The sequence below is a fragment of the Myotis myotis genome, unplaced genomic scaffold (genome assembly GCF_014108235.1).
Source record: "Myotis myotis isolate mMyoMyo1 unplaced genomic scaffold, mMyoMyo1.p scaffold_m19_p_18, whole genome shotgun sequence".
Taxonomy (NCBI): Eukaryota; Metazoa; Chordata; class Mammalia; order Chiroptera; family Vespertilionidae; genus Myotis; species Myotis myotis.
In genome coordinates, this window is record NW_023416322.1 from 20911975 (window position 1) to 20939001 (window position 27027).

A 27027-nucleotide genomic window follows, 5' to 3' on the forward strand; every position below is an offset into this window, starting at 1 on the left:
CTATCCACTGAGCCAAACCGGTTTCGGCATAAAATTACTCTTTATTTACAGAGTTGACATATTTGATCCGTGCCCTGTTAAGCCACAAATTCACTTTTTCTCTTCAGTAGATTCTTTCCTTGAAAAACTTTAAACACAAGTTTATGTGAATATTCAGAAATAAGCTAAAGTTAATAAGATAAAAATCTTCCACTTTAACTTATTGCTAACTTAGTGTGAATTTGAACAACCCAGAGATAAAAGTAGTTATCTAAGTACATTAAAACTTCTGAAAAGTTAAAACTCCTGGTAGTGTAGTGAATATAATGCCAATGTGATCAGTTTCCCTATCAAATTTTTTAAAAAACTACAAATAATTCTTCTTATGAGCATAAAAATATTGTAGTCCATAAATATCAAATCAGGCTAAAAAGTGATTTAATTGTTTAAGTATTACATGACATTCTATTTCTAACCAGATGTATACATGGAATCAGTAATTTTAATAAATATGAAAAAATATACTACTTTAAAAGTTATTAAAGATAACTTATAGTATTTTTTAAAAAAGCAAATTCACAAATACCTTTATATTTTAACTAAAAATACAGCTCCTAAGTTAGGTGTCATATGTGTATAAAGCAATATTACCTCCAGAGTCAAGAGGCTCCTCGGATCTGACCTTAACAGAAGTAACAGCACTATCAGAGATGTCTTGATCATCTTCTTCAGTGTCCCCTAAAAAGGAAGAAAGGATATACTAGTATAGTCTCTACTCAAATGCTCTAAATATCTGAATTAAAAAACAAAAACAAGCATTCAACATTAAAGTAAAATCTTTTTGATGATCAGATACAAAATTGTTCTTTATTATGTTTACTTATTCTGAGTCACAATGTTTTAAATAAGCTAAAATTGAGCTCATTTATTTTACGTTCTCTGAGGCATATAATTATATTCCAACAAATATTGAGAGTAATGTTTACTAAGATTATATTCAGAAGCTTGAAAATAAAAAGAAAAAAAAAGGGAGCATTAAATAGTGGAACAATTTTACCTTATTAACTTCAACTTATTAGTGTGTAAATTCAGACAAGATTAGTATATGCACGCATGCATGTCTATATATACATGCATATACATGTATATACATGTCCACACACAAACATATCAATATGGAGGTGACTAATTTCAGAGTATGGTGGGCTTTAAAATGAATGAAATGGTACTGCACTATTCAAACATAGACTGGTTATGAGAATTTGAAAAACTGTTTTAATAACATAATCAAATGCCAGCATGTCAGAAACTGAAAATACTAGCTTTGCTTAAAATTATTAACTCAGACAAAAGATGCTTGAAATGTACAAAGGCTATCAACACTCATTCTATACTATTTTACCTGCCTATTTGACAGTTAAGATAAGCATGATTTTTTTTTTTTTTCCTGGAGAAAAAGACACTATTTTCTGCTCTCACTCTTAAGTATCTATCAAAATTCTATTAATGGTAACAAAAAAAGATTAAGAATATACTGTATGATATTTTAAAAGAAAATACCTTCTTCGGAGAAATTGACCTTCTGTGGGACACTAGTGGCTTCTAGAAGAGAAAAGCATACATGTATATAACATTAAAGGCTAAAGTTTAGGAATAAAAACATCTAAATTAAGAAAAGGGACCATAAAGATAAAATGAACTATTTTTTTGTTAAATCCAAGAAGAGTCTATTATTTCCCTCTACTCTATTTCAGGAATAAGTGTGATATAAACTAAAATCAGAAAGCTTATTTTTCCTTTACCCACAGGTCTATTTGTACTCTAAAATGTAACCTGTATTTGCAGACATTAGAATTTAATAGAATGAGATTGTCAATACCCACAAAATAACTTCTGAGATTTTGATTGGAATTGCATTGAGTCTATAGATTCACTGGGAAGAAGTGGCATCTTGACAATATTGAGTCTTCCTCTATTGATGAGAATGGAATTGTCTCCTTCATTTATTTAGTAGTTCTTTGATTTCATTAATTGGTTTTTTTAGTTTTCCTTAAGTCTAATACACATTTTATTAGATTTATATAAGTATTTCATTTTGGGGGATGCTGACAGGAATTATATTGTGTTTGTAATTTTAAACTTCTCTTGTTCATTGCTGGTATATAGGAAACATGATTGATTGTATATTAACGTTGTATCCTACAACCTTACTATATAATTGCTTATTAGTTTCAGCAGTTTTTGTCCATTCTTTTGAATTTTCTACATAGATGATCATGCCACCTGTGAACAAAGACATTTTTATTTCTTCCTTCTATATATCTTTTATTTCCTTTTCATGTCTTATTGCATTAGCTAGAACTTACAGCACAATGTTGAAAAGGAGCGGTGAGGGCATCCTTGCCTTATACCTGATGTTACTAAAGCTTTCAGTTTCTCATCTCCAAGTACATCTGCTGTCAGGTGGTCTTTCTGTAGACAGTTTTAATCAAGCTGAGAAAGTTCCCCTCTATTTCTAGTTTACTAAGAGCTTTTATGTGAATGGGTGTCGGGGTCTGTCAAATGCTTTCCTTGCATCTACTGACATGATCATGTGACTTTTCTTTTGTTTGCTGATACGCTAGATTACATTAATTAATTTTTAATAATTATCATGTACATTTTTTGGGGTTGGTATTTCTGGTTCTAGCATATGGGCCGGTCACCGACATGTAGGTGGTGGTTAGGAAGTGGTTAAAAATAAATGTTTATTTTAATGAATGCATAGATTTTAGGATCACAGAATAAAAGCTTTTAAGTTAAGACTTTTGCTAATACGTCTCATACTTTAATAAAACATTACTTGGCAACTTAAGAAAAATCACCTGAAATTAGCACTTAATAATCAGATTTTATACAAGGTTTTAAACATTCCACTTATCTTTATCTTTTTAACCTAAGCTGCAAAATATTTACAGGTATACTGTATATTTAAATACCATCTGATAATGAATCAGCAGCATCTATGACTACGTAAGTTTTAATTTCATTTCCCTCTTTTGTTATTCAGCTTCCTGTATTTTAAACTTCTTGGCTGCTACATGCAAACGTTTAAAACATTAAATAAATATACCCAACTTGTGTGGCTCAGTGGTTGAACATCGACCCATGAACCAAGAGGTCACTGGTTTGATTCCTGGTCAGGCAAATGCCCGGGTTTCAGGTTAGATCCCTAGTAGGAGGCATGCAGGAGGCAGCTGATCAATATTTCTCTTTCATAGATTTTCTATCTCTCTTTCTCCCTTCCTCTCTCTGTAAAAATCAATAAAAACATATTTAAAAAACATTGAATTGATATATATAGTATTATTCTTCTTTATGCTCATACAGAAGTTCTGATAAATTAAAATCCTTTTTGGAGCAATAATACCCTTAATTTTAAAAAGTTACCTGTGGCTCTGACAAATATATAGACACATGACAATAATTAAATGTGCTATTATGCTGTAACTTTTCCAACAACCTCAACCAATTACAAAAAGGTACTTTCAGAAATCCTAGGTCTTTGTTGCAAGAATAGATCACTTACAACCATATTCTCTGATGGAGACCACTAATTGTAACACTTCGTTCACTTTCTTTTGTATGATCGCAGGTTTTTGTTTGTTGTTATTTTTTTAAAATATATTTTATTGAATTCAGAGAGGGAGTGGGATAGAGAAACATCAATGATGAGAGAGAATCACTGATGGGCTGCCTCCTGCACCCCACCTCACTGAGGATTGAGCCCACAACCCAGGCATGTGCCCCTGACCAGAATTGAACCTGGGACCCTTCAGTCTACAGGCCGACGCTCTATACACTTAGCCAAACCAGCCAGGTTGTTTGTTTTTTATTGTAGTTTTTAAAGAAAATACACGCCCTGACCGGTTTGGCTCAGTGGATAGAGCGTTGGCCTGTGGACTCAAGGGTCCCAGGTTCAATTCCGGTCACGGGCACCACAAATAAAAAAAGAAAAAAGAAAAGAAAATACAAAGTTCCTGGTAATTTCTACTACTGTATAAACATTCCTATTCCTAGAGATCTGTGGAATGTGTTGGTGTGAGGAGGGAAGGGTACTCAAGCAAATACAAGCTTTGCTTACCTTGGTTTTTGTCTGGGGGCAAAGATATGAAGATTTCATAAAATGAGATTATCATGCTTTCTCAAAGGCAAGACCAAATAGGAGTCATTGTGTCTCCTTCCTATCTTCTTGTGCTGTCAGTACAACCTCGCTTGGAGTGTTACAACAAATCCTTGTCCAGGCAAGGATGTACCGCTTTGAATGTACTCTTAGAACAAACAAATGACAATTTGAGTTCAATTCCTGCCATTGGTATAAACGAGGGGTCAGCAAACTTATTCCATATAGGGTCAAATGGCAAATATTTTAGGCTTTGTGAGCCATGTAAGTTCTCTGCAGTTCACATATATATGAATACACATATTCTCATAGATATGTATGTGAAATATAAGTATTTCACAAAATATAAATATTTTTTTAAGCTCACAAACTGTACAAAAAACAAGACTGCAGGTCAGATTTTACTCAGAGGCTATAGTTTCTGACCCTGGTATAGATACCTTTAAGAATAGTACCTGTAAAATTATTCGATGCCAACCATGCTTTTGAGAACAGTCAGAGTGGAGCAGCAGGAAGAAGAGATTAAGGAATAGCTTGAGGCTATTGCTAGTATTCAAGTTCCATGAATAACCATTTGAATATACTCCATTCTCTGTATTAATCTCAGAAATTTCCTTCAAACTGGAAAGCACGTGATTTAAAGTTAATTTTTATTATAAAATACTTATAAAAATAATTTTTATTCAAACATAGAAAGTAGAAGTGCAGGATTATCTTAGCTCAAAGTCCTCTTCCAATTAAGAGTCTGACTTAGTCACCCAAATAAATTCAATAAATGAAAAAAAACACCCTAATTTTAAAAGAAAAATAAAAAGAACCTGACATAAAAACATTCTTTCTTTAAGTTTTAAAATAGAGCACTTGAGAAACTGGTGTCTGAGTAAAAGTCCACAATTGCTGTGTATTTTCAGTATCCAGACACTAAAAATCCTGAAGTCTCTAAAGAAATTAGCCTCAGCTTAAGTGAAAGACAAATTTTTTAAAAGCTGCAGCTATTTATAAAGAAAAATTAAGCCTCTCTCCTTTTGACTCATCTCCAAATTTAGAAAAGAACTGTAACTTAAAACTGTCTAACCACAATCAATGCAGATTCACTTAAAGCCACAGATCTTGGTGTCTCATGTCCTATATGAATAAAACACCGAAAAGAATTAAAACTAGGTCAATAAACATAGCGAAGGACACTAAACTTGCCATAAAAAAAATTCCAAGTTCACTTCCTAAGTCAAGAAAAAAACCTTAATTGGTAAGTTGTTATCTCCTTTCTCTCAATAGTGTGACTTTAACAAAGGCTAACTAAAATGAAAATGTATTTGTTCTTTCACGAATTTTAACAATAGGATAACAAAATACATAATTTCAAATAGAATAACCAACAAGGCTGTTAAGAAAGGTCTTGGTCATAGGGACAGTGCCCCACACGGTGAGATAATGAACAAAGTAATATTTTCAAGCCAGTGACCAAAAGTGTGCACTCCTGTATTCTACTGATAATCAGAATCCTCAAAAAGAACTTAGAAAAATTAGAAATTAACAAACCTAATTCACTCATTTCAGTATTTCCATTTGTTTTGTATGCTGAATCTGCAAGAGAGATAGAGAGAAAAAGAATAGAGCTTAAAAGGAAATGCATCATATGGTTCTTTACCACAGGTTCATCATCAAAACCATAACAGATCTTTATCATTGTAATACTTGATAGTCATAAAAAAAAAATCAATCTAACTTTTTCTTACAGAATATAACTGAGGAATAGAAAACTAATGTGAAGATAAATAAGCTTCCTTTTTACTTCCCATAATAAAGCATCCTTATGGGCCAAAAAACTCTGAAACTGAGGCAGAAGTAGACTTCACTAGTTTTCTTTCATAGCCATGAAATCAATTGAAGGAAACACTCTTTTAAGGTATTAGTCAAAAAGAAATGTAATGGAGGCAGGGAAATTTTATAGCCCTGAGCCACAAAGCCTCTGTCTTGAATTTTTTATTAGCCTTATACTGGAAAGAATAAAAAGTCCCTGACCCTAGTTTGAAATCATCGTGCTAACAAAAAGAAACATGTAAAAAACACCTCTTAAAAAGGCTGAAGAAGCAAGCCCTTTATATTGTTATATAAAAATATGTCACAATATATGTTAAATAAAAACAAACATTATAGAGGTGCAAAAATATTTATTGGGCTAAAGGGAGGAAAGATCATTTATACATGAATTTCCTTATATCTCCATAAAATATCTCTGGAAGAATACCTAAGAAACTGACAAAATTGGCTGCCTCTAATGAGATAGGTGGGTAAAGAAGAGGGGGAGCAGGATGAATTTTCATTGTATATTTACAGTAACTTTTGAATTTTGAATCATAAAAATGAATTTATAAACTCCATTTATAAAAATGTCAAACCAACAGACAAATAATTTCTTACCAGATCGTGGACTTCTTAGAGGGGGTCTAAGCAGGTCGAGTACAGAATCTCCACTCATCACTAATATGGGAGAAAAAACACTTAAGAATATGTAAAATATCCAACACACTAGATTTATTATACAGTCATCTATTAAATCAACAAAGGTGTTTCTGTGCTTTCCATTATGTTAAGTATAAGGATACACTAGTGAACTAGAGACAAGTTTCCTGCCATAAAAAATTTACGGACTTGATGGAAAAATTGATAATTTTTTTCAGCAGACCGTATTTGTATAAAAGGAAAGGAATACCAAATAAAACTCTCCTAAATTTCTCAGTTAGAAACCAAAATCTGATGCTATACACCTCAAATTAATATAATACTGAATGTCAACTATAATTGAAAAAAAATTTTTAACGAAAAACAATCTGTATGAGCACAGAGAAGAAAACAAAAAAAACCTTTCCTGCATGCTCCAGTGTGTGTGTGTTTGTGTATGTGTCTGTATATGTGTGTGTGTGTGTGTGTGTGTGTGTGTGTGTGTATGTATATATATGTGTGTGTATATATATATAGATACTTGAAGGAGACAAAGTACCAGGAAGAGGTATCAGATGATCAGTGACACAGTTATTTTTACTAGGTTGTTTTAGAAAGTGGCCTCTTTGGTTAGGTCTTTATTCTTAAGGGCATCTTAGGATAAATTTCTCTCAGACCACATCAGTGGCCCTACATGCAATTACAGAATATATAATATTCAAAATACCAAGTTAAACTGAAAGTCTATAATGCTATAAGGAAGAGGAAGGGCCTATCCTTAAACTTGTACTTAAAGCAAATCTTCCAACAAAGAGTGACTCCCATTTAATAATTCCTCTGCTAGACAGACTTTACAAGCATTTAATAATTCCCTAAATTTTTTTCCTTTCATTCAGAAGCATGAGATGGGAGCATGTCAAATGCTGGATATAGAAAGATTTATAAAAGCACCTTTTAGAGCAGTGATGGCGAACCTATGACACACGTGTCAGAAGTGATACGCGAACTCATTTTTTTGGTTGATTTTTCTTTGTTACATGGCATTTAAATATATAAAATAAATATCAAAAATATAAGTCTTTGTTTTACTATGGTTGCAAATATCAAAAAATGTCTATATGTGACACGGCACCAGAGTTAAGTTAGGGTTTTTCAAAATGCTGACACGCCGAGCTCAGAAGGTTCGCCATCACTGCTTTAGAGTAAGAGAACCCTGAGTGTCTCCAATCTCCCGAAGATGCACATAACTGGATTTCTAGTTATATAGTAGGCACAGTGTACTATCAAAATATTCCAAGTAATCTACTATATAATGGTCTATAGGCTGACACTCAACAGTCTTCAGTACATCAATTCACTTAACTCTGTAATTTTTCTTTTTTGTTATTGTTAATCCTCACCTGAGGATATTTTTCCATTGATCTTTTAGAGAGAGTAGAAGGGAGAGGGAAAGACAGAAACATCAATGTGAAAGAAACGCATCAATTGGTTGCCTCCTGCACGTATCCCAACCAGGGCCGGGGCTAGGGAGGAGCCTGCAACCAAGGTATGTGCCCTTGACAGGAATCGAACTTGGGACCCTTTGGTCCACAGGCTGACGCTTTATCCACTGAACCAAATGGCTAGGGCTTACCTCTGTAGTTTTTATAAATTTACCCTAAATTTTAAAAATAAGAAAATTTTGCTTCTTCAGGTATAAGGGACATGCAATTAAATCTACTGTAAATAAAATTTCAAGAATATGCTTTTTCCAAATGGCCTGAAAAGTCTGATTATAGCACCGATTACTCAAAGCATTTTTCCAAGATAGTTTATAATCTTAACACAGTAATGTAGGCTGTTCAAGGAATTAAGCTTAAAGAGAACTGAAGTTGAACCAGAAGTACTTTATTCTAAATTGAGAATAGAACAGTTCAAACTATAAAGCATAATTGTCTTAGAAGCAATGGATAAGAAAATAAGTCAGGATTTGGGTTAAAAAATCCAGGGATGATCAGTTTCAATAGTTATAATCATCTGATGTGGGACTGTCCTAATATCAAAAAAAGCAAATTGAAAATAAATGGAACTAAAACAAAAGATATTAAGCACTAATAAATTTAGTTAATTCTTTCCCCTGCTTTTCAAAATAGTTAAGTTTTAAAAACTTAAGTAGATTATCAAGTGTAGCCTACTTCCATGATACACTGAGATACTAAGATGCAAATATTTTTAGACTTTAACATCTCTGAATTGGGATGCATCACACCATCTATGGCATATTACAGTTTATTGGCAGCATTTCTTCCTTCTAAGTGGTACGTAAAACAATGACAGTGTATCTTACAGATGACATCTTAGATTTCATGAAATTTAGTATCAAATGGACAAGACTGACTTTTCTATGCAAACCATTTAACCCATTTTAAATGAAAGGCGGGTTAGGCAGTTCACCCATTTATACTACTGGGTAGCTAATTATTACATGGGAGAGTGACAGTGATACTTGGGGAAAATGAAAGGGCCTTGTGACTAAGTTATGAGACACACAGTTATGTGACTAAATTAATACATATGAAGTGACTGGCCCTTAGTAGGTACTATAGTACTCGTATGCTGTCTTTCCTTGACACATTGCTTAATTCAATAAACAACTATTAAGAAGATTCATTGCTGAAGCCGGTTTGGCTCAGTGGATAGAGCGTCGGCTTGCGGACTGAGAGGTCCCAGGTTCGATTCCGGTCAAGGGCATGTACCTGGGTTGCGGGCACATCCCCAGTGGGAGATGTGCAGGAGGCAGCTGATCGATGTTTCTCTCTCATGGATGTTTCTAGCTCTCTATCTCTCTCCCTTCCTCTCTGTAAAAAATCAATAAAAAATATATATTAAAAAAAAAAAAAAAAAAGAAGATTCATTGAAACTGAATGAAGTATGATTTGGGACGCCTGATGAACCAGGTTATAATCTGTACATAAAAAAAGTTGCCGGGTTACGGGAAAAAAACCAAAATCACTCTCTCACCTGAAGTCTCTTGTGTTCTCCAGACAGTTTTCTTTGAGACTGTTTGGCTTACAACAGTTTGTGGAGATAGCTCTTCCTCTAAAGAATAGATAAGACAATTGTCAAAATTCAGAATACATGATCTGGGTAGAGAGTATATATTCATATTAATAGCAATATATGAGCAGAAATGCAAGTAATTCATTGCTTTAGAAATGTGAAATTAAGTTTACCAAAACTTACAAATGTACCTAGTGAGAACTACAATTAAAAAAAAACAAAAGAAAAAACTCGTCCCCACTGATGCTTTACCACAAAAACATATTACTTTAAAAATTTTCAACGATGGGTTAGAGCAGCAATTTTCAACGTGTGTGGCGCAAGAATTTTTAAAGCACACAATACCCGACTATTTAGGGACACTGACCTCTTTTCCCTTGGGTTTTCAAATTTTAAAAATGATAGCCACTGGTGTAAGTGATTCAAAATTATGCCTTTTTTGTTGTTGTTCGTATCGGTCAAAAATATAATTTTTGGTGAGCACAGAATTTTAGTAATTAGTTTATGTGCACAATGAGATGAAAAAGGTTGAAAATCGCTGGGCTAGTATCAAATGATGTGGAAGAAAGCAGGAGAGTAAAAAAATGTTTAGATCCTTATAGATGTACTTAAATAGAGGCACATCCTTTATGTGTTAAAAATATTAACTGACACAGCTGCATTAGACTCTGTAGAAGAGTCCATACAATTTAACAGGTCTTGTTAAATAAAGGTGTGCAAAGCATTCTTCCAGACATTGAAGGAGATACAGAAGCACTATCAAACATATATGATAGGATCTCTGTCTTCAGGAACACACGGGGAGGAGCAAAAGTAGGTTTGCAGTTGTGAGTACCAGAAACAGAGTCCATTCTTGTATTATTATTATTTATTAATTCCTGTATGACTTCCCATAGGAACAACTGTCTCGAGTGACTACACCCTATAGTAATTTACATATCTTTAACATAAAGTTTCCAAAATGAACACATCTTCAAATGCGTCAGCACTTCATATGTCATCAGGTAAACGGGCAGCCTATTCCTCTACTCTAGGCTGAAAATCCACGTCCTCTTCATATCTATCAATGGTCTAAGTATGTAATCCCATTGTGATCCAGACCCCCGGCTTCTTACCTCATCGGTGCCTTACGTGGGTTAACATGAAACATCACCTGTGACTCCGCTAGGAGGGGGCCTGGGGGCAAGGTGTTGATTCGCCTGTGACTCATGTAAAACGATACACTAACTTTGTCAGCATCCTTCTGGCCCATTTGTCGGGCTACTACTACGTAATCGTTGGGATTACAATGAGGGCCCCCAGAGTGGCGAATGTTGGGCACAGACCACCACACGAGAAAGAGCAATCGGCTCCAGTCCACCAGACCCAGAGGGCTTCCAGTTCAAGATGACTGGCCGACCCCACCTCGGTGTACGGATCTGGGCGGGGTCTCAAATCAATGCACCGACTACTCACAGATCCCCTCCCTCGTCCCTCACGTGGACAGTGCAGGGAAAAGACTGGGAGTTGAGTTAGTTAGAACCGTAATCCGCAGCTGGGAACTTTCGGCCTCTGAGTATGAAAGGAGGAACTATAAGCGGCTTTAGCAGAAACAGCCGCCGGCTAGAGGAAACCGAAGTGAAACAGAGTCTGGGGCGATCCGAAGTCCCGCCAGCCGGCCGGCTCGCCGTCCCTCGTGAAGACGTGCGGAAAGAGGCAATCCCGACACCCCTAAACGGGTGCCCAGGGCTTCCCGGCTCTGCTCGTTGCCCCGCGCGACTGCCTCTCGTCCTCCAGCCTGTGCCTCTTTCCCCCCTGCGGTCGGGGTGGGCGGGACGAGAGGACCCACTTCACCCGGGCGGAGGAGCCACGGGAGCCGGGGCGGGGATGCGCCCGTGCGGGGATGAATGAGCTCGGCAGGGACAGCCCGCCCGCCCTGCCTCCCTCCCGCACTCGCTGTCGGACTTGCGGGACTGTTACCTCCGTCCGCCTCACCTTCAGAGGAATGCGAGTCCCGTAACCGTCTCCGGACCATCACCGGCTGTGGCGGAGGCTGCTGTGAGTTCTCCTGCTGGAGGCGCGCAGCCCTTCGCGTTCTCATCTCCACGGCTTCCTGGAGTCGCGGCTGCCTCCGGGGCTGAGACCGAAGGTTGTAGGCGCGCTCTCTCACTTCCTCTTTCGTAGCATGGGGCCGGAACTCCTTGAGCTGGATTCGTTTTCCCATCGGAGATCTATCTTTGGCCACCGGGGGCTCGAAGTCGCCGTACACTTCCGGCGGCTCTTCCGAGAACCTCACTTCCCGCCGGGCGTGGCGTGACGGCGACGGAGTTCCGTGCGCAGGTGCGTCACTGCCGCCGCCCCGTTCAGGGGCGAGCCGGCGCCTTCCCTCCCGCAGGGGGGCCCGGGGTGTCACGTGCAGCCCCCATCCTTCAATCACCGACTCCGCCCGCCGCCCGTCGCCCGCCATAGTTGTTGTCGTAGCTTGCGTCTATCGCCCCTAGATGGTTTGGGGGCCCTGAGTTCACCTGCCGTTGGTGACGATGGCTTTTCGGGGTGCCGGGCGGTGGTCGCGGTGGTCAGGGAGGCAGTTGCGAGTCGCCGGGGCTGCCGCCTGCGTCGTCGCTGCTGTGCTGCAAACCCGCCTCTGGGCCCATGGTGTGTCCGAGGGCGAGGGCTGTGCGAGAGGCAGTGCCCTGCTGGGTCAGCTGCTGTGGGTCACTCCCGCCTCTTGGCTGCAGGCACCAAAGAGGAGGAGAAGAGGGAGGCGGCCTTCGCTGTCCTCGGCCTTGGAGGAGAGAGGGAGGGGACGATGCAGAAGGGACAACCGGCTGGGCAAATGGCGTGCCCTAAGCCCAGCTGCTCGTGGCAACTGTTGCCGGCGCGCGGAGACGCCCGCGCTGGCAGCCGGTAGCGAGTGTGGGAAAGCGGAGGAGACGGGATGGAGAAATGTCGCGCCCCCCCCCCCCCCCCCGGCTGTTGCGCACTTTTCCTGCAACCTTTTTGACCCGCCTTAGCCATGCCTGCAAATGCCCCTAGCAGGCAGGAGTGGTGATGATAAAGATACTTTTGCAGGTGTCAACTTTCCTTGGAGAAGAATTTGGTTTCAGGCTCTTGATGAGAGCATTTACCCGGTTTTAAATTGTAAGTCACCTGTTGAGTGTAGAAATGGGAACGACAGGCACACGACGGTGGGTTTCCACCAGTGAAGTGAACGCACAGCACATGTCATTCCTGGGAAGCTCTTCCAGCAGCGCCGTTCTGAGCCTGGGTGCTGTATTATGGACAGGGAAAGAAATGAACGAATACATGGATTAAAGACAGCTGTAACTTTAACTTGTGATCTGTTATTTTTACTTTGATGCTGGGCATGACTCGATGATACTGCATTTGATTTGGGGATTCCTGTGTTTAGTTTACTGAATAAAAAGCACTGTTAGTTTCATATCGGTATACCATACTTATGGATGTAGATAATTACAAATATGTAACCAAATTTATATACACTTGGGGGAGGGGAATTAAGTTAGTGTAAAGTCTGAAAAATTAAAAGATTGTTACCTTCAAAATATACACTTCAAAATCCTCCTCTTGGAGGATTCAGTGTATAGATTTTAAAAATTGAGTGATCCTGAAAATTTCGAAGGTGTTTATTTTTTTCCAGTATTTTAAATCACCTTAGAATGATTTTGAGCAACTCATTTGTTCAAACTGGGCACAAATTTCATTATAATAAAATCTTAACATGTTCTATGTTTTCACTAATGGGCCATATATTTCGTCACAGACACAAGGAGTTGCATGCGTTAGAGAGGGAAGTTTTAGCCTGTTAGTGTAGCTTAGCTTTGTTTGCTATATACAATATAGCCAAAGAAACTGGAGAAACAGGCACAAGGCAGATGCTAACTTTAAAAAAAAAATCTTTAAAGGGCAAATTAGAAGCATATTCTCCCTTGTCAGCTTGATTTAGTATGTTTGGAAAACTTGTGGGACTTCTTTTCCAACAAAATGCTTGGTCAATACCTGGCTTTTGTTTTAAGTAATACTTTCTGCATAAGGTGCCTATTATATTACTCATTAAGCTATAATAGTAAAAGTTCTGTAATGCAGTTATTAAAGGATATAAAACTTTATGCTATTAATATACAATGTTCATATTATGAACATTAATGCATACAATAAAAGCCTCTATCACATTTACCAGGACAGGTAACTATATAGAAACTTGGATACAGACTTGTAAAACTTAGGTTTGGGGAAAATATTAAAAAAGAAAGGACAAGAGGCTCTACATATTATTGGCTAATCAAATCAATGTGTTATTTTATAATTAAGAATGCTTGTGAAGTTTTAGGAATGGCTTCATATAAAAATATGAATCACGAGAATCTTAAAATCAGAGGCATGGTAACTAACATTAACACGTATTTGCTTAGGATTTTCCGTACTTCATCTAAGTAATAAGAATACATAATCCTAGCTCTGCCATACCTGCCTCCCACACCTAGCAACCTTACAAATACCAACTTTCATCATAACTGTGAGGTAAAGTTAAAGCCTAGGCAAACCAGATATTCTGCTGTAGATGTTTTCCAAGCTACAGGGGTGTCCAAAGCAGGTGACATTACAGAGACAGTAGATTCATAGCCAAAACTAGAAGTGAATTGGGCCACTGACACCAAGAGGAGGCATGAGCTCTGGATGTTAGAAAATTACTTTGGGAATTTTAAATATGTAGAGTAATTCTGTGACTCAAAGGAAAAGACAGGCAAGACAAGACATGATTATAACATACAGGGGTGGGCAAAAGTAGGTTTACAGTTCATATAAAAGACATTCAGGTTATTAATAGTTTCATTAACTCAAAAGTATGTCACAATGGGGCAGTGCACTTAGGTACGCTCTTATAAGCGCTCAAATTGCTGGCCATTATTTGGACATTCTTATAGTTCTTGAAAATCAGTAAACAAATTTCATTGACCTGTTTGGGTAGCCTCACTGCCTCCTGAGGTGGTTGAATTCAACCTAATGCCCACCCCTGTACTCATTAATTCATATATTTATTAAACATCTATGTTGGCACATAATAGATATTTAATAAATATATGAATTAAGTTAATGAGTATATTCTTTATCCCTAGGGAATTTGCCATTAATTAGGGAAGGCATATACAAAAATTACAATTGAGATTAAATGACCGGCATTAATGTATATACTTAGCTGTTAGTGCTAGGTCTAGACATCTAGTGTTCTTGACACTGGATTTCTAAATAAAGCAGCTATTTAAAACGAAACATTTTGCCCTAACTAGTTTGGCTCAGTGGATAGAGCGTCAGCCTGTGAACTAAAGGGTCCTGGGTTTGATTCTAGTCAGGGGCACATGCCTGGATTGCAGACTTGATCTCCAGTAAGGGGTGTGCAGTACAGGAGGCAGCTGATCAATGATTCTCATCACTGATGTTTCTATCACTCTTCCCCTCTTCCTTCCTCTCTGAAATCAATAAAAAATATATCAAAAAATAAAAATGAAACATTTTAAAATAAGAATTTTTGTATATGAATTTTGTTTAGGGTAAGCAGAAATCCAGTTATATACTGAGGAAAAAAATCTATCAATCCATTCACATTTGTGCTCAGCTAGACAAATGACTTTGGGGTTATATCTTAGTAGAAAGAGGCAACATTGTTATTTTTAATAAGGAAGTAATGATTAAAATATTAAAAATAAGAGGAAGGAAATTAAAGACAGTAGCTGGTTTCATTTATTCCCCATTCTCGCAAGTGATAGACAAAATATTTTAAAGATTGTTAATACAAATGAAAATGTCTAGCTGGAAATGTTATGCTGAAGTTAAGAAAATTTAAACTTAGTTAAGTTCACTGTTCGATGAAGAATCATTAATCTAAAAAGTATTTGGGCCTCTGTGTACTAGCCAGATGGTGGCGGGGATACAGCAGTAGAAGAATAGACCAAAAGACAACCCTCCCATGTCTACTTGGAATTTATATTCTTTGGAAGTCAGATAAAAATAAAAATAAGTAAAATAGTGTGTTAGTGTTTTGAGGAAAATGAGGCACAGGGAAGTGAGATCAGTGAGCAGATTTCTTCTATGTTGTCTTGAATTGGTGTAGGTCAGGAACAGGAATTTTAGACTTACAGTTAGCCCTTGAACAAGGTGGGGGCTAGGGGCCCTGACACCAGCCCGTTGAAAAAACAGAACTTCAGTCGTCCCTCCATATTCGAGGGGGATTGGTTGCAGGACCACTCCCCACACCAAAATCCAGGCATGGGCAAGGTCATTATATAAAATGGCATGGAACAATGTATACAGCTGGTCTTATGCCTGCCCCGGATTCCCAATCCCGGATGGAAAGTCCTGTTTTCCACTTGCGGTGGTTGAATCTGCGGGGTCCAAACTCTTGTAGGGAGAGCAGACTACATGTTTATTGGGAAAAAAATCTCAGTACCATTGAACCGCACAGTTCAAACTTCTGTTCCATCAGCTGTACTTGACCTTGCCCCTGATTGATTATGTGTTCTTGGGCAAATTGCTTTCCATTTTTCAATTTTCACATTTATAAAGTTAATAGATGAAAATAGTAGCTTTTCTTATTCGTTTGCTGCTGTCATTTAGCAGACACTGTTACCTCATTAGCTCTTTACTCACAACCACCCCATTGGACATGAGCAAACCGAGTTAATGTCTGACTGGTGCAGTGCCTCTCACTGTGCTGGCTGCGTGGTCCCAACAGCCTGTGCATTTAGGATCCTTGTGAGGGTAGGGTCGTCTGGCAGAGACGCCCGCCTTCCCTGTCATGTCGCAGCACGAGGCTCGGGGACATCTGTGCTTCCATCGCGCGCACTCACCACTGTCTGGTGCTGGTGGCTCGCGGCGCGGTAGAGGGGGCGGAGGCGGGGGGGGGGGGGGTAGTGAGGGAGGGGCTGCAGACTGTGAGGGAGGGGCAGGGCGACTACCAGTCCCAGCATTCCGCGGGCGCTCCCCTCCCAGCACAGGTCACCGTCACGTGGCCGGGGACTGGGCGTCATTCTCTCCGGCGGCGGCCGCGTCCGAGGGGTGCAGCCGGGTTTCGTGGACCAGAACACCGGAAGGGCCCCCCTGGCATTGACCACGGACGATTTAAAACTCCGCCAGAATTTGTAAGTAAATAAAATGCGTATACAACTTTTCCATGTTTTAACATTTGATCCGATGTCTTTTTGAAAGATCTTTCAGAAACGATCCTTCCCCACCCCCACCTGCATACGGCACAAATCTTAAAACGAAGCAGATAGGGAGTATTTTTGTTTTGGAGTAAAAAAAGAAACAATCTTAAATACTAAACAGGATAAGGTGGGGGCGGGGGACGACGACAAATGTTTGGTTTGGACTTTGAGACCAGAATTCCTTATGGCTCAAACGTAAACCGGAACTCCACCTGAGCAGGACGGCGACTCCCTGTACTCACAGCCTAGCAGGGCGCCTCATTTTTCACCTTAATCCTTGTTGGACAGCCATCCCCACCCACCTTTTTGTAGCCTTAGGGGTGCTAATAAGGGCAGAGTTTGAAGTTTTAGGAAGATCCTACAATTACCATTTTGCTTACGCATTATGTTCTCCCAATTGTATTTCGCAGCCAGCGAGGTTTGCCCCTTTCTTCTCTCCTCCGGGGAAGTGTCTAGTGCTCTCCATTTTGTGTTAGACTTTATACACAAACACAGAAGTGAGTGACCTTAACCCGATTCAACTTATTTTTTTTTGGTTTCAGTTTTACCTGCCTTTAGGCTTTAAAACATTTTATTCTGGATCTGTATGAGAGATCCTCTCTCTCTCTCCCTCCCTCCCTCCCTCCCTCCCCCTCTCCCTCCCTCCCTCCCTCCCCCTCTCCCTCTCTCCCTCCCTCCTCATTAGTCCTCACCTGAGGATATTTTCCCCATTGATTTTTAGAGAGAGCGGAAGGGAGGGGAAGAGAGAGAGAGAAAGAGAAACATGGATGTGAGAGAGACACATTGGTTGGTTGCCTGCCGCAGGCGCCCGGACCAGGCTGGGATCAAGTCTGCACCCGAGGTAGGAGCCCTAGACCTGAATGGAATCCGAGGGCTGACGGTCTAACCACTGAGCAACTGTAGGGCGCTCCTTGTCTCTTTTTTTTAAAAAAATGTATTTTATTGATTTTTTACAGAGAGGAAGGGAGAGGGATAGAGTTAGAAACATCGATGAGACAGACACATGGATCAGCTGCCTCCTGCACACCTCCCACTGGGGATGTGCCCACAACCAAGGTACATGCCCTTGACCGGAATCGAACCTGGGACTTTTCAGTCCGCAGGCCCACGCTCTATCCACTGAGCCAAACCGGTTAGGGCATCCTTGTCTCTTTTTTAAGAATTAGGGCTGTGGCCGTTCAGCAGACGATTAGTACATAAATGGCTAGTGGAAAATCATTTACGTAGGAACTTTATGGTGGAGGAACTAAAAATGTTCTCGGAAGCCTGAGTGGGGGTTGGAACAATTTGGAAAACTGGCACTTGCTGTGAAAACTTGGAGAGCCTCTCAGTAATGCTGAGTGGGCTGAGTCAGAGTCCACACCTGATAACCAGGTTCGCGCTGGTTGTCACGAAGCCATGAGTGACTCATTGACGCTCTATTTCACTTATTTTCCCTCTGAGTGTAGAGATGATAATACTAGTCTGAGAGCTTGTAGAATTCTCAAGTAAAGTAACTTAAGACTTTAGTTAATTATTTGAGAATTTTAGGGTATTTTAATAATGTGTTGTCTTGTACATATAATTTGTTTTTGCCTAAGAGGTCGTCTTAAACTGTATTCCTTGGAAATCCACATTTCTTGGAAGCACCAGTTGAGTTTTCTGAAGAAAAGTATACTCAGGGATGCCTTGTCTCCTTTATGCTGTTTTTCATTTAGAATTTTAATTGTGTTAACATTTTATTACTATTCTACATCTTATGACTACACCTTTGTCACACAAGAAGTGCTTCAAAACAGCGATTATACTTGATCTTGCTTTTGCACGGCACATCCAGCATTTGTGAATAAAGAAGGATGTCCTCAACCCTGGTTCTGAGCGTAGACTTTGGAGTCAGAGCTGAGTTGAATTCCTGTTCTATCACTGTGTGCCCCGGGCAGGCTGCGTTATCACTCAAAGTCCATCTCCTCCCCTGTAAAGTGGAATTTGTAGAGTTATTTAGAATACTGAATGGGATCTTTAGACTCAATAAATGGAAACTGTTATTATTAATTGGGGTACTTTCCTCTTTACTGATAGTAAAGGAGTTGCTGGCACATGATTTTGATAAAGTAGAAGGGAAGAAAATTCACCCATAATTCCACTACCTCAACAGATCAAATTGTTTTAATTTTTTATCCTCTCCTTTAGCCCTTGGCCATAGGTATACTTAATGTAAATGTCATAACATTTTTATAAAAAGTCAAATTTAAAACATTGGTTTGTTAACTTCGGAGGGCTTTGTGTTTTAATTCTATAAATAAAGCTCTCTGGTTCTGCCTTTATTCTGATCTACTAGTGAAAATACAGCAGGACTTTTTAAGCACAATTTCCCCTGCTTCCGTGTTCCCAAAAATGAAACCTCTAGTTCAGCGGTTCTCAATCTCTGGGTCACGACCCCTTTGGGGGTCGAACGACCCTTTCACAGGGGTTGCCTAAGACCATCGGAAAACACATATATAATTACATATTGGTTTTGTGATTAATCGCTATGCTTTAATTATGTTCAATTTGTAACAATGAAATTGGGGGTCACCACAATATGAGGAACTGTATTAAAGGGTCGAGGCATTAGGAAGGTTGAGAACCACTGCTCTAGTTGCACTTTTACCTAATAATGCAAATAATAATAAAGTTTTTGAGGACTTCTTTTGTGCCCCATAGTGCTAAGTGCTGCACATCATCTCTTCCCTTCACAGTGCCTCTTCCATCTGGTAGTGTGATTCCATTTCGTGGTTAAGAAAACCAAGGCCTGGAGGAGAGTTCAGCAGGCCGGTGCTGGAGCCAGTCATTCAGGCCCAGGCAGTCTGACTGCAGAGGACAGCACTGCGAGGGTTTATATTTGCACATTCACTGTGTGGCTGGTAGGTCAAACATACAGGCAGGAGTTGACTGGGGCTGACACACCTTCTTTGTATAAAAGTAACAGTATTAGTGCTTTATACTACCACTGTGACCACCACATTTTTATAGGAAAATAAGACTAGGGAAGTGTTTAGCACCTTAACAAATGAGGCATTCACCTATAGTTTTATTAGATGTGGCAGTAAAAATATGAGTTTTCCCTTTACTTATTAGAGATAAACATAGTAAAGTAAATATAGAGTTTATAGTAAAAGGAAACTAACTTTTCTACTTTAAAGCAGTGTTTCGTAAATCATCGGGTGAACCTGTTAAAACACAATCTCCTGCGCCAGACCTTCAAAGACTCCGGTCTGGTAGGTCTGGGGTGGGGCCCAGGAATTTGTATTTCTAACAAGCTCCCAAGTGCTGCTGATAATTTCCAGCTGATGAGTTTAGTGAGGAAGCAAATATTAATGCTGGTTGTCCAGATTGTTGGCCTGGCAGTGAAAGCACAGTAGCATTGAGCTTACAACTCTTGGTTTTTCTTTTTGTTGTTAATTCTCACCTGAGGATTTTTTTTTTTAGAGAGTGGAAGGGAGACAGGGAGACAGGGAGGGAGAAAGAGAAAGAGAGAGAGAGAGAGAGAGAGAGAGAGAGAGAGAGAGAGAGAGAGAGAGAGAGAGAGAGAGAGAGAGGAAGAAAGGAAAAGGGAAAGGAAAGAAAAAGGAAAGGGAAAAGGAAACGAAAAAAGAAAAGAAAAGAAAAAAAGAAAAGAAAGAGACTGAATATATTCCAGCTGGGCTGAGGATCAAACCTGCAACCCTGGTATGCGCCCTTGACCCCTTTGACTGGGAATCAAGCCCGAGACTTCTTCGGTGCTGGAGCCAATACTCTAACCACCAGCCAGTGTCCACTTCTTGGTTTTTAAACACTGTCCTCCCATGAAAGGAACCAGGATTTTTTTGGAGTAGATGATTCCAGGGGTGGGGCAGAGGAAATATAAGATCAGACCAAAACACCTTGTGGTGCTTGAAATTAAGGAAATGCTCAAAAAAAGTTTGAGGGCTTATTGAAAGGATTTAGGAGCCAACTTGAAGGAGCTCCTCATGGCAATGCTGGAACAATTTGAGCAACAAAATGAAAATGATAATATTGGATTTTAATGCATAGAATAAAGTATCCATGAGTTCATACTAACATAACAGATAAATAAATAGGGGAAAAGGGATAACTCATTTTTACAGAAGAATTCCAATGAATAAATATGGGAAGCATGAAAAAGAAGCTTACCACTAGACAAACAATACTGTAATTACCTGTGATGCTGGTGGGTGGAAGTTTGAGGAAAATCAGGATATCTGTTTAGTCTTAAAGTATCTCCCCCAAGATAATTATTAGGTACAAAGGAAAAATGTAACTTAATAGTGGAGATACTATGTTCACCAACTGATTGAGATTAACATCTCCTGTGGACATCAGGAACCCAGTGATAAGATACAATTAGAAGGACACCTTCTTATTTCTGTGGTGTTATTCTAAAAAAAAAAAAAGCATAACCTTTTTCTAATTATGAGGAAACATTATACAAAACCAAATTGAGGGATAACTGACCAGTACTTTCCAAAGTCTCAAGGTTACAAACATCAGGAAAGGCCACAAAAGACAAGTGAAAATCGAGAAATTCAAATTTCAGACCCAGGAGAATTAACAACTAAATGGAATGTCGGATCCTGGAGTAGGACCTGGAGCAAGAAAAGGACAGTAGTGGAGAAATTGGTGAAATTTAAGCAGTCTGTAGTTTAGTTAATTGTACCATTATACCAGTGTAATTGTAAACATTATAATAATGCTAATTTCTTTTTTTAAAAACTAATTGTACTTTAATTTTATGAAATGTTGACTTTAGGAGAAACTGGATAAAGGTATAAGGAAATTCCGCTCTATTTTTGCAATGTTTAAAATTACAGTCATGCACCACTTAATGACATGAATACGTTCTGAGAAATATGTCATTAGGCAGTTTTGTCGTGTTAATATCATGGAGCGCACTTACACAAATCTACACCTGCTACACACCTAGGCTACATGGTTTAGCCTATTGTTTCTAGGCTACAACCCCTTATAACATGTTCCTGCACAAAACAACCTAAGATTAAATCAAGCACAAGGGAAAAGGATTTAACGAGATGTTTTACAGCAAACTTATTTTCTTATAAGTAGAAAGAGTACACTCTAAAGATAAAAAGTGTAGTGTAGTAAATACATAAACCAGTAGTATAGTATTATGTACTGTACATACTGTATGTGCTGTACATTTATACATTTGGCAGTGCCGTTGGGTTTTTTATAGCAGTATCACCACAAACATGTGCTGGGCATGATGTCTACAATGCCAGTAGGCGATAGGAATTTTTCAGCTTTATTATAAACTTATAGGACCACAGGCCTATATGTGGTCCTAATATGCAGTCCATCATTGACCTAAACGTCATTATGTGGCGCATGACTATAGTTGAAAATAAAAAAATTTAATGACAATGTGTTGGTGTAATGTAGGCACTAAAGGTGATTAGGGGAGTTGAGCTAAAACTGGGAATCAGTTATGCTTCCCACTGTCGAAAATCTTAGCAAACTCTTTGATTCTTTGTGCATTGCTTTTTGTTTCTACTGGTCAACCTAAACCTGAGGTGCAAGTCAGGGGAGTTGGGAGGGAGTAAGCAGGGTAAGAAGGAAAGGAAGGCTTTCTGTACTCAGAAAAAATATATAGTACCTGGAAAATTGTTAAAGTAATATTACTGGCATATTATGACAGTGGATATGGTGAGAGGAAGTGGGCAAGACGTAGAAACTAGACACAAATAGCTGGTACAAGTATAGAAATACCTAAGCTTGGCACTAGGTCCCACTGTTGAAAGCTGCATATTAATAAAAGGTTGACCTGGCGGTGTTTTAAATAAAAACTGCAGATAACTTGAACCCTGGACTTTTAGGCCATTAGGGCAAGGTGGATTACAGTGTACCAGTTCATTTCCAAGCCAGTGTTCCCCTTTATGGTATGCTAGCCATGGACACACACACCTGTTTTATCAGTTCCTGGGGTGAGGGGAGAATCATCTGCAGCTGTTGTCAAGGTCAGGATCATATTTTTCCTTTGGCTTATCTGTTCTCCGTAAGAGGGAACAGTGTGTGTACGAAATAGTGCTGAAGATTGTCATCCATGTGCCTTCTCTTGGTGACCTCAAGACTTTGCCAATTTTTAAAAGTAGTGCGTCACAAAACTTAGGCTAAAGACTTTTTGCAGGAGCATTTATTTTCATGACATATTTTTAACAAGTAATTTAGTTTGTGTGAATTACAAAGAAGAGTAATTGATTCCCTTTTTAAAATACTCCTTAATCTCCCATTATCTAAATTCCAAACTAGTGAAATATGAAACTCCAAATATTTCACTTTAGAGTTTCTGAAACTTAGAGAAACTGTCTTGTACAAAAAAAAAACAAAACAAAACAGTTTTGATTACTCATTAGCCTTTCTGTGGAAAAAATATTCAAAATGGAAACTCAAGATGGTTTAAAGCATTTAAATTTTTTCTGTGTGCCTATCTTTTGATTTTATATAGCATATGAGGAGTTGGCTGAGACCAAAGTCTAAAGAATATATTTGCCTAGAGAAGTCACCCAGTCCTGATTCATTCTGAAATTTATATTATCCTACCACCAAAAAGAACAAGGGAATGGTATTTGTCTATAGTCAGAATTTTTAGAGAAGATAATTATTTAATATGTATTAAGCTGCCATCATTAGTGTATGTGAATTTCAGTGGTTTAAATAAATCTGCATTTTCTATTTTCTAGCACATTAAAGAGCTATTTTCTGATCTAATAAAGTATCAGGAAGACTCTTAAATTTATTTGAGTTGTCACAAAAACAACAACAACAAACAAACCTGATCTGTGTTTTTCTTTTATGTAGTATATGTGCGGCAGAAAAGCTCTTTAAAGTTTGTTTTTTTGCCCACTGTTGTTGGTTAGGTTTGTTTGAAAATAAAGGCATTCAGCTTCTTTTGTGGGCCTTCCTGAATTTCATAGGATCTCTACAGGCGATCTTTTGATATCCATATAAAAGCCCTTAGCCTTTACCTAAAATTTGCTTCCAGTCTAGATTTTGTGTTCATCTAAAAGTCCTGTAAGATTTTTCTCTCGATATCCATAGAACTTGACATTGGGCCTAGTACATGGTGGTTTCCTTAATTTAAACAATTATGTTTAGTAATCAGTAGAGTAATGTTGGTTCTCTAGGTATTTTTCAGCATTTCTACAAGCCTGACAGTAATCATATATTAACCTTAATCAACTGCTTTTGACTTAAGCTAATAGAGTTGAGGAAGGAAGCAACACCGAATGGTTCTGAACCATTTCAGATTCCTTTGGGAGTCTAAAAGTACAGTGGGGCCTTGACTTACGAGTTTAATTCGTTCCGTGACGGAGCTTGTAACTCAAATTACTCGTATGTCAAATCTCGTATCTCAACTAGCGGTGGGGTATCTGAAGCTGGCTCGTAACCCGAATTTTAGCTCGCAACTCAAAGCAAAAAATCGGCCGAGAGACGGCTCGTATCTCGAAAAACTCGTTAGTCGGGACACTCGTAAGTCAAGGCCCCATTGTACTCTCTTTCCTGAAAAAATGTGTATGTATACATAAAGAAATTTATATGTAATTCCAGGGGGTTCAGGATTCCCTGAAACCTATCCTCAACCTTTTTGTGTGGAAGAGGAAAATTATGAGAGAATTTTCCCCCACGTCCACCTCAATCTATACACACACCACTGAAGAGGATCCTTTTAAATTTGCACATAGTTTATGAAGAAGGCGTTCTAAGCTCAACTGCCACTGCTTCAGAAAGGTGATATTTCCTAGTGGCTAAGAGTACAGGCTCTGGAACCAGTCCGCCTGGATTCAGATACCAATTAATTCTATGACCCGTGTAACCTTGGACAAGTGGCTCAACCTTTCTGTTTCTTCAAATGAATTATTGTAAAAATTACATGAGTTAATACATGTAAAGTGCTTAGAACAGATAGTGATACTCAATAAGTGTTAACTATTGTTACTAAGTATTATTATAACAATAGTTACTAAGTACACAGACAGGGTAACTGTTAAATACCTGGCAAAGTGAGATTCTCTTGACTGCCTTTTGCCTGGATTGAGGGTGCCTTTTTCTAACTTGCACAAAGACACCCTATGAGATAATATCCTCCCTGCAAACATGCATGTCTTTATGGAGTATGACAAGATAAACTTTCTTTTCCATACTAACATTAGGGTAAGCCTGTTTACCCTATTTGTAAGATAGTTGCTTACAATTTTATGAGAAAAACAAAGATCCAGATCCTTCTGAGGGACTCCTCTTTTCACCCACTTTTCCTCTAAGCAGAGTAACTGCTGCAGCTCTTCTTGTCCACAATGTGACAGTTTGGTTGTCTATTAATCGTTTTTGGTCCATTGCTATTTCCACTCTATCCTTTTTTTTTTTTTAAATGATAAAAGATTGAATAGAGATTATGTAAACTATTAGGATTTATGATTCAGTGGAGGGAAAAAAAAACTATGATTGCATCCCCTCCCTCTCCCATTAAAGGTAATAATTATCCTTGAGCTTATCTTTTTCTTTTTAACTTTATTGCATATTTATTCCTAAACAATATATTGAAACTTTATGTAAATGGAAACTATGTGTGTGTGTGTATTCTGCTACTTGCTTTTTACTTTTCAGCTCAATACTACATTCTTGAGTTTTCATCTACAAATAGTATTTCATTGTATGGCAGCACTTCAATTTATTTATCCATTCTACTGTTCATGGACATTTTGACTGTTATTTTGCTACTATATACAATACTACCATGAATAAATATTTTTATTAATTTTTTAAATGCACATGTGAAATTTCTCTAGGTTATAAAAGCTAAGAGTGGAATTACTGAATTAGAGGGAATGCAAATCTTCGTCTTTACTAAATAATGCCAACTTAATTCTGAAAGTAGTTGAATTAATTTATACTCCTTTTGTCAGGGTATAAAATTCAAGTTGCTATTTATTCATTCAAGAAATGTTTATTGGGCATGTACAGCAGTAAACAAAAAGACAAAAAAGTCCTAGTCTGTATTTTAGTAGGGGTTAATAACTAAAATATTTAATATATCAAAATGGTACATGTTTATGGGGGAAAAATGAATAAAGCAAGGCGAGGGAATGCTATCTCACTGCTCTTAGAGTCATGGGGTTAGAGACTAAGGGGATGAACTGCAACCAGGAAGCTCTGGGCTTCATGTGGTGATGACATAAAAAGATAAGGTATGGTGAGATTGGTTGGTCTTGATGCTTTCAGGCAGATGATGGTAGTGAAGCTGTGAGTTTGAGGTTGGGGGTAGAGTTTGAGAATCTTGCTGGGAACATTTTTGGAGGCCCTCTTCACTCTTCCAGCAGTGATAAGGCTGAGGAATGAGTGAGGAGGCTGGTATTAGGTGATCTTATTCTAAGCACTTAGTGCTTTGGGGCCCACTTTGACTCTTGCCCATAGTGTAAGGGACCAGGAGAGGGGCATATGGAACACTAGTATTCTCTTGATTCAGGAATACTTGGAACTCTAGTGCTTGCTTGACTGTTGAAGTTGGAGAAATGAAGGTTGGGGTGAGGGTAGATTTACTCTGAGCTTTTGGAGCATTAGGGCTTCCTCTCGACCCAGCCAATGGAGATGTCCTTGGGTAGGGATGGTTTTGTCTAGAGCAGCAGTTCTCAACGTGTGGGTCGCGACCCTTTTGTGGGTCGAACGACCCTTTCACAGGGGTTGCCTAAGACCATCAGAAAACACATATATAATTACAGATTATTTTTGTGATTAATCACTATGCTTTAATTATGTTCATTTTGTAACAATGAAATTGGGGTCACCACAACATGAGGAACTGTATTAAAGGGTCGCAGCATTAGGAAGGTTGAGAACCACTGGTCTAGAGTCTACAGAGTTCCCATTGTCAAACTTGTTAATTATTGCCAGTCTGGTGGGTGTGAAAGAGCATCTTGTGGTGTTAATTGCACTTTCCCTTTTCACTCTAAAAATCCAAAATTCTATATCTTTTCTATGTCGGTCATATAACTTTACTGCTAAGTCCTAAGTTAAACTCCATAATCATGTGTGTTCATCATCAAGAACATGTTCCATGTACTAGACACCCAAGATTTCCCAGTACCACAACTGAAACTTTGACTTTGGCTCTTGTCAGTAGACCCCCAGGAAAATCCATTCTGCCCTGTTGTCACCATAAAGGTTGAGTTAGAA

At 38.6% G+C, this 27027-nt stretch overlaps 2 protein-coding genes across 7 annotated transcripts in view; one reads left to right on the forward strand and one right to left on the reverse strand.

Moving 5' to 3' along the window:
* TOR1AIP1 (torsin 1A interacting protein 1) overlaps positions 1-12479 on the reverse strand; it is a 29667-nt gene extending 17188 nt beyond the window's left edge. The window contains exons 1-6 of one of the 5 annotated variants that reach the window (XM_036344922.1): positions 11582-12479; positions 9584-9661; positions 6563-6622; positions 5681-5725; positions 1540-1581; positions 631-717 (exon numbers count right to left, since the gene is read on the reverse strand). In XM_036344922.1, coding sequence (XP_036200815.1) covers positions 631-717; positions 1540-1581; positions 5681-5725; positions 6563-6622; positions 9584-9661; positions 11582-12068 — 799 coding nt within the window. In that variant the 5' untranslated portion in view covers positions 12069-12479. The remainder of the gene's footprint in view (positions 1-630; positions 718-1539; positions 1582-5680; positions 5726-6562; positions 6623-9583; positions 9662-11581) is intronic. The other 4 variants (XM_036344921.1, XM_036344919.1, XM_036344920.1 and 1 more) reach the window with 4 other exon arrangements.
* Positions 12480-16636: 4157 nt separating this feature from the next.
* The window catches only part of LOC118673677 (torsin-1A-interacting protein 2-like), a 30985-nt gene continuing 20594 nt past the window's right edge, over positions 16637-27027 (forward strand). Inside the window, exon 1 of one of the 2 annotated variants that reach the window (XM_036344825.1) lies at positions 16637-16758. The gene's annotated coding sequence lies outside the window, so the exon portion shown is untranslated. The remainder of the gene's footprint in view (positions 16759-27027) is intronic. The other variant, XM_036344826.1, reaches the window with a different exon arrangement.